Raw genomic sequence first — 13,645 nt, 5'->3', positions numbered from 1 at the left:
GGTTTTCCACTTTCTTTGTGTCTGTAAAGACACCACACACAAGCAGCAGTAACTTGGATCTACGTTGCCCACATTACTCTCTGTAGAATTATAAAAAACCTACAGAAATTTATGATTGCCAGAACACATCAATTACAGACACACAAAAAACCAGAAATTACGTGAGAATTAAGAACTTTGAACTGTTCCTGAGGAATGTCCATTCAGGAATGTCATAACATGAGAGCTGAATCCTTTCATGGGCATTATTAGGATGGGAACCATTCCAAGTGTCAGTGACACCAGGAGTACATAACTATAAACTACAAACACAAATGTGAACTCAGGCCTCCTGCTGGAAGTGCAAACAGATGTGTTTTGTGTCTGTCTTTAGGGAACCCAGAATGGAAATGTGGCTCGTTCCAAAGCCTGGGGAAGGCTTACCTTACAGAGTGAAGTCCTGAAATACAAGGGCAGCACCTGAGCAGCTTCACAGGGCCCTGTCACCTCTCACCAGGCTCCAAGTGTTCTTGCAGATCAATGGAAAACTTAAAAAACCCCCAACCACCCCAGAATTTCTATCAGTTGTTGTATTTTATGCATAGATTTACTCTTTGAATTCTCTACCATCTCATGGTCACTATAAGTTCCTCTCAGCCTTTCCATGAAGAAGATTAAATGCAGATTATTGCAGGTAGTTATTTATTTCCATACTATAAATGATTTCAGGGAAGCAAGAAATTTGCAATTCCTTGTTTACAATTCCTGAAGTACCTCAAAATCCTCTAGGCAATATTCCTCATTTTCAAAGGTAACTTTAAGTATCATAAATCCAGAGTTTGGCACATTTACCACTGATCAGACATTAATTAATCAAAATGAAGCAAAGCAAAGGCAGGGAAATTTCAAAGGAAGGGGTGAGGAAGTTAAGAATCAGGATATGATTGGAAACGTTTCAGAAGCACAGCTTTGCAAATCTGGGTGTAATCACTTGGGGAGTCTGCAGAATATGCTGTTGGAAGACAGATTTCCTACTTAAGTGGTTTCCAAACAGTCATCTTGGAAAAAGGGAACTTGGAAGAACAATACCAGCTGCAGTGTGAGTGTGTGCCCTCACAGTTACACATCAAGGGTTACGAGTCCATTTTCCTGTTGGAGAGGCCCCGCACAGACCCGAGCCCAGAGGCCCCGGGGGTTGCTGGCCCAGCCTCTGGCAGAGCTGTTTGTGTGGAAGCAGAGCTGTGCACTCAAACCAATTCCATTTTTCCTTGCAGTGCCCTGGCAGGAGCTGTTGCAGCCAACACGAGAGGGATGTTTGTCCCAGAGGACTCTGTGAGCACAGGGTTGGAACCAAATCCAGGACAGGAGTGGTGGGTACGACTTCCAGAGGGGGCTACTTCCTTTTTCTCTTCTCCACGTGTTTGTAGTGGGGGTTGCAGAGCATGGTGAACAGGATGAGGAGGGGGATCAGCAGGTAGGGCAGGTATATGGAGAGCAGAACGAGGCGCTCACGCAGCGTCTGAGGGCCCACGTGCTCGGACTTGGAGAAGTCGTGGAATAGGATATGGGCCAGGATGGCAAACAGAGTGGTGGCTACGTGGGTGGAGTAGATAATGGCAGGAGTCCTGATCCATCTGCAACCACCTGCACAGAAACAGAAAGGAAAATGTATTGAAGTATTTTTGAAACAAGCAGAATTCCGAGGCTTTTAACTTAACAGAACATTGACTGCTGCCTCTCTGCCAGGGTCAGCCATCAGTCAGACTGAATAGGTAGCACAAAAAAACCTAAGTACTAGTAGAACCCAGAAATTTCTCTCCCTTGATGGAAATTCAGAACAAAGGGGTGATCCTGAAAATTTTAAAGTAACAAAACGAGTACACAGGCTTGACCCAGACTTTTATCTACCCTGGAAGTGTGCCAGATGTCAAATACTGATTACACAAATGGCTGCACCTGACAAGGGCCTGTAGTCACAAAGTTTTGTGTCTAACAGACTTTATTCTGTGCTGCTTTCCCAGGTAAAATCCACCATGAGAGTGGCCCAGTGCTCGTGGCACACTCCTTGTGAGGGCTGTGACAGCCCAGCCCTCCACAGGGTACGTCCCTCAGACTGCTGAGACTGATGCAGAAACCTTCTCTGCTGTTCCAAAAGCAGGAGTTGTGCAGAAGAGCTCCCAGGACGTGCCCCTGCTCTGTTTCATACCCACCCTTGAGGAAGGCGTAGGCGGCGACGGGGAAGAACGGCAGCTGGAGAAAGGCTTCACAGTAGATGAAGGCCTTGAACCACTCCGGGGGCTGCAGCATCATGGGGTCCCTGAAGGAAGTTGCATACTGCTGCAACAGGTCTGTCAGCTTAGGGAAACCAAACCAACACATTCTGTCACTGAACAGCAACCTCAGCACGGCAAAGACTGTGATTCTCAACTGCATGAAGCCACCAGTGCAATGGGAAAACAGAGTGATCCAACCTTGGCACTTGAGGATTTGTACTGTAGTTTAAACAGGGACTATGTTTATGGCAATGAACCCTTTGCATTAAGTCTGTATTAAATTTGCACTACAGGCAATTTTAGGATTACTTCTGCACTAAGTACAGTTTCCAAAAACTACTCCTGAAATATGATTTCCTATCAGAAAAAACCCAAACCACAAAAATCTGCCCCTTGACACTCATAGCTATGATTTCCCTCTCTCTGCCGAGCTCTGCTGGTGCCAGCCCAGGGGGGCTCTCTGTCTGAGTGAGGGGTGAGCCCCCAGCCCCCCTCAGGTCCTGCCCAGCCCAGTGGGTTCTGGGGGCTGCTCCCCCAGGGCTGGAGCCTGGCTGCTGCCATGGAACAGCTCCATCCAAGGATTTGGCTCAGGGAGTTGCAACGAGTTTCCACCACAGAAATGTAAACTCCATCATGGCTCTATGCTGGACTTTGAACAGGGGGATATGCATTGGGATCTGCTGGTTAAATATTAATTGAAAGTGGTGCCTCTACATTGGAGTAATTCTCCAGCAATTCTGATGGCAAAAACCACGTCAACCAATTGTGAGGCTCAAACAGCAGGTGACAGCCGACTTCACCCTGACATGAGGGCTGAGCTAATTATCAGCCATCCAGCTGTGGTTTGAATTAACTAAATGATGCTTATTGTCTTTTACGATTTTGCTCAAAATCCAGCAAACCAGAGATTTTAACTAATAAATTCGGTGTCGCTGGGATACCCGCTGCTGCAGCGGCAACAACTCCCTGGTAGGGAATGCTCAGGATCAGAGAGCGCCCGGCATCAGCCCCGCCCGGGCACGTGGCAGCAGCGCCGGGGCCAGGGGGGCACTGCGGGGCCAGGGGGGCACTGCGGGGCCAGGGGGGCACTGCGGGGCCAGGGGGGCACTGCGGGGACAGGACGGGTGCTGGCAGCTGTAAGACACCCCCCGCCCGCCTGGGGAGAGGAACGTTCCCAGCGCCGGTTCCCGGGGGGATCAGTGACCCCCGGCCCTGCGGACACGTCCCGGGCCCAGCTCCGGGCAGCGGCCCCGCTCGCAGCGCCCGAGGCGCCGATGGAGCGCCCCGTCCCCGCCGCCGCTCCCGCCCGTGCTCCCGCTCCTCCCCATGGATGACCCGGCTGTGATTCATCCCGTGGGCAGCAGCCCCGCCGCGTTCCAGCCGCTCCCTCACGCACATTTACTGCAGTTCCTCTCCCCCCTCGCGTCTCCACAGACGCGGTTCGCCCAAAGCCGCCCCCGGCCCCACCAAACCCGCGGATGCTCCGCGCGCGTTCGCGGAACGAGCCCCGGCGCGGCCCCCCGGCCCCACTCACGGCCCGCGGGGGGATCCCGGCGGGCAGCAGCGGCTGGAGGTCGATCAGGGCCGTGATCGGGATGTGCGAGAGGAAGTAAAGGGCGAAGAGCCGCTCCCGCCACCGCGGAGCCGCCGCCATCGCCGGGACACGCCCGCGGACACGCCCCCTGGAGACAGGGGCACGCCCACGGCTGGGGACACGCCCCTTGATGCAGGGACACGCCCGTCTTTACCGGGCCACGCCCCCGGGCCACGCCCACGCCCCCCGGCTTCCCCTCCCCGTTTCCCCGTTTCCCATTTCCCCGGTTTCCCGGGGCGGGATCGCAGCGCTGCCGGTACCGACACCCCCCACCCCTCACCGTGCCCCCGCCGCCCCCCGGGGCCGGATCCAGAGGCTGTTCCTCGTGCCCCCGCACCTCGGGCCAAGCCAGAGATAAAACCACTTCTTCCCGCATCCAACGCATCCTTCCCCGCGCTCTCGCCCTACAGAGCTCACACGCTCCCCCCGTCCCGTCACAGCCCAGCCGGGTCCCGCAGCACACGCGGATCGGGGATCAATCACCTGCCTGCACTGCCGGTGCCCATGGATCACACGGCTCTGGAGGATGTGGAGCACATGGAACAGAAGCTCCCGTCAGGTTATACCTGACAGAAGAATATTTAAGATTACGGAGACCAAACGGTCCCAGGTCTCGCGATTCCGTTACTGAAAAAAATCCAGGGTAAAACAATTAGAAAACTTGCCCCCCAGGAAATCCCCAAACGACCACTTGGGGCTCCCTCCCCCCGGGAAACAGCAGATCCCACATCCCTGCTGATGAACAGGCTGGAGGAGAAAACAGCTTCCACAGATTGCTTCGGATCAGTCACTGACACTTCACCAGGAGATGGATTTTAGCCACTTACTGTTCCAGGACTGGCCTCGACAGCTCCTTTGCTCGGTGTCCCAGTGCACACACAGGGTTGGGCCTTCTCCCCCTCCAATGTTCCTCTGACAGTCTGTGAGCAGCTCCGAGCTCTCCTTTGCCCTCAGCACGCCTGGTCCCTTCCCAAGGCACAGGCCATACAAGGAGACACAGCACTGGAGTGACAGAGCTTAAAACGTCTGATGACAACTGTAATTCGTTTGACATTGAGATCAGCAAAGCTTAAAACTGATTAAAATGCAACTCTGATAAACCTCAGGGCAGGTTTTACCCCGGCTGGGAAGGAAAGCAGCTCTCGGGATGCCTCCCATGGCCATCGTGTTGCCCTGTGTGCTCCCTGGCAATGGAACTGTGTCCATCCAAGGGCTCAGGGAGCACTCCCTCCACTGTCACTGACTCACAGCAAGCACAGCAAAGGCAGGTCAGGCTACAGAAAACACTCCCAGCATTGTGGTTTGCATATATTTGTACATACAGTTTAAGTTACACCTTGTGCCAGTGTTATTCCACATCCTGCCCAGACACCTTGCAAGGTAAAGGTCCCAAAGACCTTTTATTCTTTTTATGTTTATGGGCAAGATTCACCCAGAGACCTCAAGCAATTGGCTCCAAAAAATCCCCTCTGCCCAAAGTGTCTGTGCCACGTGTGGCAGGTGCTCACAGCCTGCCAGCCCCAGCTTGTCCCTGCCCTGACACACCACGGCCCAGGGACTGCAGCTGTGTTCTGCAGCTCCACTGCACTGCACCCTGTGCAGCAGCACTGCAGAGAACAGGGAAAGGGGGTTGTGCTCAAAAAGTAACTGGTGCTTTGCAAATTAAACAAACCCAGAGCTGCCTGGAGGTCTGACCCCCTCCCAGGACAGTTCAAGCCAATCACTAATTTGATTTATCAGCAAGTTCAGCCCTTACCCAGGATCAGGCTGAGAGAGCAGGTGAGTCTTGTGTCTAGTAAGCCATATATGTGTACACATACACGTGGGTGTGCACCTGGGTGTAAAAGTGAGCACCATGCCCAAACCATGATGTTACAAAGTCTTTTTACTGGTATTCTTAAATCAAGATTGTAACAATCTACTCTCAAATGCAGGGGGGGATCAGGCAGAAATAACAACAGCCACCGCTGCGGTTTCAAATGTCACATTTAATGTTTTCACCACTGTACTCCAAATCTACATTTTACAAAGTGACCAGCAAGTGTGCCACATTAACTGACCAACCTCTGAGATTTTACCTTTCATACCAGTGTCTTCTGGGGCTCGTTAATTAAACACGTTTCTCATTCAAGTGAATTGAAATGCTTCTGTTGGTTTTATTCTCAGGAGCCTCATAAAAAACAAAGATATTGCACCATCTTTGTTCAGTTATTCAATGTTTGTCTCTTTCACAGCAAATAATTACTTCATTGAAGTTAAAACTTCCAAACATAACTTACTAATAGTCTCCAATTCCAGCTCAGATCACTCTTGTTGAAAATACTCTGCTAAATACAGATAACTTACAATAACTTTAACAGTTAATTGTCCATAACAAACACCACGGTTTCTCTCCAGACCAAGGCTCAAATTTTAAGACCACCCTTTAGTATTCCTTTGTACAGGTGAAAAACAGTCTTCAATTTTCTAGTCTTGTTTTAAATACAAAAGTTGGAAGGGACATTCAAGTTTCAAGTCTCCACACTGAACTTAAAAAAAAAAAAATCATGTGGAGGTAAACAAACCAAGTTGTATACTCCAGGAGGTAGAGGCCTTCAATTTGTGTTCATATATACATATGCACAGAATTCAGTGTTCCAACAGAAAAAGAATTAGCCAAAAAGTAATAAAAGTTATTTACTACTGTGACATTTCAAGACTTCCACAGCTTTGCCTAAAGACACAAACACAATTAACAGAATTCCCTATGTGCTTTTTTTTGTCCTTTTCTCTTTTTTTTTTCTCTCAACTGTCCAGTGCAGGAAAAAGTTCTCACAAAATTTCACAGACCTAAAATGTGCAAGCTAGTTTCTCTCTATACAGCAATGATGTCAGGGATCTCTGAAATTAGCTCATAAATGGAATTATTTACACACATAGAAGATGCATGCTGGGGGGTTTTATGTAAGAAAGAGCAGAAAAACTTCTAATAAAAATAGATTAAATATATATATATATTTATACTGGGTAAGGAAACAGAAGTTTCATCTCTCCTAGTCACAAACTCATTCTCTCTACTCACAACATTTGATTTTAGAACAGCACACATCACCATCACAGCTCTAGTGAGAAGCTATTTATAGGGTTTGGGCATCAGGGGACGTGGCCACTTCCCGTGGTCACAGCCCCCCAAAGGGACTTCATGATTGGTCGCAGTCAAGTTTTCTGTATTCCTTAGTTTTAGAAAACCCAAAATCTCCAGGAATGGCTCAATATCAAAATGTATGTCTATCTGTTTGTACAATCTCACTTCAATTAAAAAAAAAAAAAGAAAAAGGAAAAAGAAAAAAAGAAAAAACCTCCCCGAATTTGGTTCAATTCTGTTTGTTCTGAGCTGAGCCATCACAGCTGCACTAGAATTCATAAAACACGTGCAACTCTGGGTAAAATATTTTCTTCTAAAAGCACAACCACTTTACAAGATTAAAAGTCTAGTACATTTCTAAATATTATTCATATTGTACAAGTAGTGGTTGTTATTTTAAAACTTCATTAGTAAAATTACAGTACAAGCATGATTAACCTCCAGAATTGCAAATCCCAGGCTCCAGTGGAAAGCTACATTACATCTTCAGTAGTAGGTGAGCCCCACGTCACTCCCACACCAGCGGAGACGGCGGCATCTCGGAGGGCTGGGCGACCGTGGAGCTGCAGGGCAGGACAGACAGGGCATTGGCAGGAGCCCACAGCCAGAACCCCAGGGCTGGGCTGGAGGCCAGCCAGAACAGACCCCCCAGAGCAACAGTGACCAACACCCACAGCAAACCCTGCACCAGTGACCTACACCCACAGCAAACCCTGCACCAGTGACCTACACCCACAGCAAACCCTGCACCAGTGACCAACACCCACAGCAAACCCTGCACCAGTGACCAACACAGCAAACCCTGCACCAGTGACCAACACAGCAAACCCTGCACCAGTGACCAACACCCACAGCAAACCCTGCACCAGTGACCAACACCCACAGCAAACCCTGCACCAGTGACCAACACAGCAAACCCTGCACCAGTGACCTACACCCACAGCAAACCCTGCACCAGTGACCAACACCCACAGCAAACCCTGCATCAGTGACCTACACCCACAGCAAACCCTGCAACAGTGACCTACACCCACAGCAAACCCTGCAACAGTGACCTACACCCACAGCAAACCCTGCACCAGTGACCAACACAGCAAACCCTGCACCAGTGACCAACACCCACAGCAAACCCTGCCCCACCCTCTATCTGCCTTTAGCATTCCTTCTACTGCTAATTCTGCAATCAGGACCCAACTGGCTGACCTTCCTATTCTCATTTTCAGTCTGACTTCTCTTCTTTTACACAATAATAGTATTTGAAACTTTTGCACGTTTTATTTAAATTCTAGAAGAGTTCATATAAATAGTGTACCAGGGTTTTATCCACGGGTCTTTCCTACTCTCAGGGAAAACTGAAAATGTAAAACATTCTGGATGTGCAAATTCTGTACTACTAATAAATGGGAATTAATATCAGATGTGATTACATACAGTTACCTAATAAAGCTCTTAAAAGCAGCAGACTGAGGGTTGATGCAGAGAGGCACTCTGTTTCCTTTCTGCTGTTCCAAAATGAACTGATGAATTATTTCTGTACACAGGAGAAAAATACAAAACACCACAGCATTAACATTTCTGGCTTCAGTAAAATGCAATGAAGATGGGGGGGAATAAAGGTTTCCTTACTGAGAGCGCATTTTAGTGAGGATAAAAGAGCTCCAGCTTCCCTAAATCTCAGCTTCAGCTCCTGGAAGCTGCTGCCTCTTTCTGCAGCACAGCTGTGGAGGTCACAGCTTGTACCCCAAAAAGGCCACACCACTGATTCCCCTTCCCCCAGTGCCACCACTCAGGAAAAGGACGAGGAACAGGGCACTGGGGACAGTGCTGGTAAGGTCTGAAACCCACAGACCTCTGCATGTCAGCCTGTGCTTGTGCCACTGTTATGTCAGAACATTGACAATTCTGTTCTTTTAGTGAAAAGAAATTGTTTCCAGTGTCTACTATGGAAAAATACTTGAAAGAAACCAGCCCTGGGGTTAGTGCACACTGGGGTAAGTTGTGGGAGGGGGGCTTGGACTCGGAAATTGGATTTCTGGGGGTCTCAAACCACCACACAGACCCAGAGCACACATCCCAGCTCCATCCCAGTTCCACCCTGCTGAGGGGGGAGCAGCAGGACAACTGCACATCCAACCCTAACCCCTACTCACCTTTGACCTGCCGAACAGAACTGAGGTTCTTTTCAAAAGTGTCATCAAATTTGGGATTAGTGATGGGTTCAAAATCACTCGTATAAACTCTTCCAGTGGATGTGGAAAAACAACATTTACACATACAGGTGTGGTACCGCAACCGCCCCTCGTCGAGATAGGGGTGAGCTAAGGCATCCTTAGCAGATATCCTCTTGGACTGCAGAGAACACGGGACAGGAAAGGAAAGGAACAGTGAGGACACTGCCAGGGGTAGTGAAACTACTCATCGATTCATTGCCAGTGGTTTCTTAACCCCCAGTCCTGTGAAGGAGCCAGTTCATGTCCCGCTGCCTGGGAGCTGCAGGAGCTGCCACTAGAGGGGAGCTGTGGCTCAGGAACCAGCCCGGCTGGGACGGCACCGACCCTCCTGTGCCACAGCCACCGGAACGGCTGCTAAGGGAGGGCTGGAAACCTTTTCCAATAGCTACTTTCTGCAGATAACCTCACGATTATGACCCCTACAATAAATCAAACCAAGCCGGGAATAACAGCATTCTAAGTGTTGAGGGAGTCAGAAAGGAAAACTTTAAGGTTTTTTATACGGAAGTTATAATTTAACATTTCCATGGTTCTGTTCAGCAAAGCAATCTTAAGGTTTTAAAAAAATAAACCCCAAAGCCAGTGCCTTCTGAGTGCTTCATCAGCCCCTGGCCTCCTCCTTTGCACTGCAGTCACTGCCTGGTTTTTATTTGCAATACTGGGGGGAGGTCTGTGAGAATGAAATAATTAAAATTATCAATTCTGGTATCAGATTTTCTAATGACAGTTCTCTATAGTGTCCCTAGAGATGAAATCCAAAATTCACAGAACCACATTTTTATTATAAAAACAGTGGAAAAATGATCCTGTTCTGTGACTGGGGATGCAGGAGGAATTTTCTGTGTGTCGCAAGACCGGGAACACCCCCGTGTCCCTAATTAGAACTGCATCAAAGTAGCTGATGTTCTGCTACCTACACCCAGCTCGGAAAAGAGCATGAGTCACACCCCCTCCCCCGTCAGCAGCTTCCTTCACAAGACCACACTCAGCTTTAAATGTGGAACCCCCACTCCAGGGGGAATTCATTGGCCCATTATGACATTTTTACGTCTTTTACAGACCCAAAGTACTGCAATGCCATGTAGAATTGACTTAAGACACTCATTTAGATACCAGACAACAAAAACTGTTCAAACCAAAAGTACTTGAGATAATTTTCAGTCATACTTACTGGATCAAAGACCAACATCCTGCAAAGGAGATGAACTGCTTCATGTGTAGCTTGACTGGAGAGTGTATATAGGACAGGAAGGGATGGCTGTAGGGGGAATGGGAGGAAGAGAAGCACAGAGTGTCCTGTCAGATCCATCAGCAGGAAAACCCTGTTCCAGCACACGCTATTCCGCAGTCATCAAGGACAAACTCCTTGTTAAAGAGGACACAGGGTACCCAACCCTTCCCAGCCCGACAATAACCACCATTACAGAACTCAGCAACTGCAATAAAGATCTAATGGATCATTTTTTCCCTTAGTTCAGATGTAATCCCTGGACAAACTTATATTTTATTTATTTTTCTACACAGACACCACTCATCACTCCCAGCTGTAGCTGCTCAGGGGTTTGATTAACCCTTCATTTCCAGTTCATTCCTCTGATCCCAATCACTCCCAAATTATAAATTACTTTGCTTTTCCTTGCCCAGGCAATCCACAGCTGACTGACAGTGACAGAAGGACTGTACTGGATGTCACAGTTGCTGTAAATTTCCCAGTATAAATAAGAATTACACCTCCACAGTGACATCAGCCCAAGTTAACCCTGAACTACCACATGCAGCCCTGAGCACTTCTCAGACTTGGTTTCTCAGGGCAGCCTATGGAATATGAAGCTGTAATATTCGGTAACTTCATCTCATTTTTCTAACTCCTAAGTACCATCCACACACAAAAGCACTGTGGGCCAAGCACTGTGATTACACAGGTTTCATCCCTATGCCGGAGCAGAAAAACAGTATTACATTCCTTACTTATGGAAGCTGTTGCATCCAACAGAAATGAAGGACTCCCTTTTTTTTGGCTACATTTATGGCCCTTGACAGCAGCTTGTCCTGCCACCTCAGAAGCACCTGGCTAGAGACAGTTCTTGGGGACAGCACTCCCTCAGCCAGAGCTGGGAGCAGTCCTGCAGGAGCACTGCCCGGGCATTGGGAACTGGGAAAATGGAATTGCACTGGGATTTGATTGCCATGGAATCAGTGGTCAGCCTGTCAGCAAGGAAGGAGCACCCTCCTCCTGGCTTCTCCCAGAGGGCAGGAGCACGACAGACTCCATGGATTCCAAAGGCTTTCCTTGGGAAGGGGGTGAGCGGAGCCGGGGGGGACAGCCCGTCACCCTGGGGCTGCTGCATCAACTCACTGGAACTGAGCCTGAAGGGAAACTTCCAAACACCAGGTGACAAAGAGGCCTCTGGAGCATGGCAGTGCCCACTCTGCCAGCACACAGTGCTGGGGGGTTAATCAGAACCTTCCTGCATTAATCTATTTTTACACAGAGCAGCAAAATGCTTCACCCTCCCCTCCCACTGCACTCACCTACGGCGAGTAAAAATAGTTGGTGTGACAAAGTAATCGCCTGTATCTAACTTGGTTTCTCTCCCTATTAGTCCAATTAAGAAACTGGTAACTTTAACTGTTTATAACCACAGAAAGGTCCATTTCAGAATATGAAAAGCCAGGAATTTGCATTCCAACATGAAGTTTGCTTCAAGCTGAAACCAGAGAAATACCATTAATCACCTGGATGCTCTGTATCCCCTAGTTCCAAGTTGCAATGAGCACACCAGCTCCAGAGACTGCTCAGCTCCTGTGGCAATCCATGGAAAATGAACCTTGTTTTCCCCAGCTGACACAGAACTAACTCTTAGAGTGAATTTCCTACAACTTCGTGCCTAAAGGACATTATGTCTGTACTGGAAGCTTTTTATACCATTTCACCTCACTTGCTTTTTAGTATTCCCATCATTCTGTGGGTCATGAGACACTGGGTTTCAGAGGTACAACTCTTCTAGCACATGGTAGCAGAAAAACATACTTGATTTGTTTTAAAACTGGTAGAGAAAGCCTGTAGGAAATCCTCCTATTATTAATGCTCAAAGAAAAAAATCCTGTCATGAAATGGAATAGAGACAACTCGATGTAATGAATGCAAACTGCCAAGGAGGCAGAACTCCCACATGTCAATAATAAAGGAGAATATACATGCAATGATCATTTCTATGGTAACTACTATTGTGGTGAACAGACATGTGAGAAATTACTTCAACATGCAGAAAATAAACATGCAAACTTAACCACTGGAAAGATCTGATGTACAGGTCAATGATTTTGTAATTTTTACTAACAATCATAAAAATGACCATATTGGATGGCCACACAGCTCTATTTCTGCACCAGGGATGCCTGCACAAGCATTTCTTTGTTATAGTAACAGCATTTGCACTTTTTATTGCCCAGTCAGAACAATGACACCATCCTGCCTTTTTTTCCCTGGTTTGCTTATTGTCTTTTTTTAAACTAACTTTTACTTCAGTTGTGTTGTATGCTCTATCTCAGCTTTCAGTCTCTTGTTGACCCTTCCTGAGCAGCTCAGGTCAGCACACAGGTGTGCAGGGACCCTCTGGGGTTGGGGTTCTGCCCTCAGCTCTGGGACACGGACAAGTTCCAGCTCTAACACTCCTGATCCTGGCAGTGCAGGACCCCTCAGGGCTTTCTGGTTATGCTGTCAATTTTCATTTATTTTCATTTACATCTCTTGACAATACTATCACTTAAATTTAACATCTTCATTCAAAATAGCTATCAAAACACTGTCACTTCAGAAAGGGAGACTTTCACCTGTGTCAAACAATACACTGAAGGCAGAACCCAGAAATGCACTTCACTAGTGAAAACCCACCCTGTCTTCACAGCAGTTGGACCAATTACACCACTAACCCCCGTCACTGCAGCACCACAACCACTGCTGGTAGTTTAACCCTGGTTAACAGGCAGAGACAGCTCTGGGACTGAATGTCCAAACGAAGCATTTACAGCAAACGGGCCCTGAGAATTTAACCAAGCTGTGAAACGCTGTGATGCTGCAGCAGGAGCCCTGCCCACAGGGAATGTGACTCGTGGGGCTGGTGAAGGGTGCCCTGGCCCAGTGCCCAGCCCCTCCAGGTACCTGTTTATGAGGACCCCTGAGTATGTGTGCCTTGGCGCCTTCACACGCCGTCCTCATGGCCTCCAGCGACGGCGTGCCCAGCAGGTCTGTGATCAGGTCCAGCTGCAGGGCAGAGACACGGGGGTCAGTGCATGGTCCTGCCATGGCACACTGCCCAGGTAACACAGGACACACATGTCAGTGCACTGCCCACCATGGCACACTGCCCAGGTAACACAGGACACACATGTCAGTGCATGGTCCTACCACTGAACACTGCTCAGGTAACACAGGACACACATG

At 48.4% G+C, this 13,645-nt stretch overlaps 2 protein-coding genes across 5 annotated transcripts in view; both read right to left on the bottom strand.

Annotated features, from left to right (window-relative positions):
- Nucleotides 1-664: 664 nt before the first annotated feature.
- On the bottom strand, nucleotides 665-3,945 carry TMEM97 (transmembrane protein 97). Its single transcript, XM_064678159.1, has 3 exons — nucleotides 3,787-3,945; nucleotides 2,190-2,334; nucleotides 665-1,623 (listed from the first exon to the last, which is right to left on the bottom strand). The coding sequence occupies exons 1-3, from the start codon at nucleotides 3,904-3,906 to the stop codon at nucleotides 1,373-1,375; spliced, it is 516 nt and encodes a 171-aa protein (XP_064534229.1). The 5' UTR covers nucleotides 3,907-3,945; the 3' UTR covers nucleotides 665-1,372.
- A 1,869-nt stretch (nucleotides 3,946-5,814) lies between these two features.
- NLK (nemo like kinase) overlaps nucleotides 5,815-13,645 on the bottom strand; it is a 37,530-nt gene continuing 29,699 nt past the window's right edge. For all 4 annotated transcript variants that reach the window (XM_064678155.1, XM_064678153.1, XM_064678157.1 and 1 more), the window contains 5 exons: nucleotides 13,364-13,465; nucleotides 10,373-10,459; nucleotides 9,121-9,319; nucleotides 8,408-8,501; nucleotides 5,815-7,533 (listed from right to left, as the gene is read on the bottom strand). In XM_064678155.1, the coding sequence (XP_064534225.1) occupies nucleotides 7,479-7,533; nucleotides 8,408-8,501; nucleotides 9,121-9,319; nucleotides 10,373-10,459; nucleotides 13,364-13,465 (537 nt within the window). In that variant the 3' untranslated portion in view covers nucleotides 5,815-7,478. The remainder of the gene's footprint in view (nucleotides 7,534-8,407; nucleotides 8,502-9,120; nucleotides 9,320-10,372; nucleotides 10,460-13,363; nucleotides 13,466-13,645) is intronic.

Source organism: Pseudopipra pipra, chromosome 21 (genome assembly GCF_036250125.1).
Source record: "Pseudopipra pipra isolate bDixPip1 chromosome 21, bDixPip1.hap1, whole genome shotgun sequence".
Taxonomy (NCBI): domain Eukaryota; kingdom Metazoa; phylum Chordata; class Aves; order Passeriformes; family Pipridae; genus Pseudopipra; species Pseudopipra pipra.
This window is presented reverse-complemented; position numbering and strand designations above follow the sequence as displayed.

Excerpts from the sequence above, each read along its gene's own strand:
- TMEM97 (XM_064678159.1), bottom strand. The coding sequence starts at position 3,906 with ATGGCGGCGGCTCCGCGGTGGCGGGAGCGGCTCTTCGCCCTTTACTTC. Across the intron at positions 2,335-3,786 it reads CCGGGATCCCCCCGCGGGCC|CTGACAGACCTGTTGCAGCA; the intron begins GTGAGTGGGGCC and ends GGTTTCCCTAAG. Across the intron at positions 1,624-2,189 it reads CGCCTACGCCTTCCTCAAGG|GTGGTTGCAGATGGATCAGG; the intron begins GTGGGTATGAAA and ends GTTTCTGTGCAG.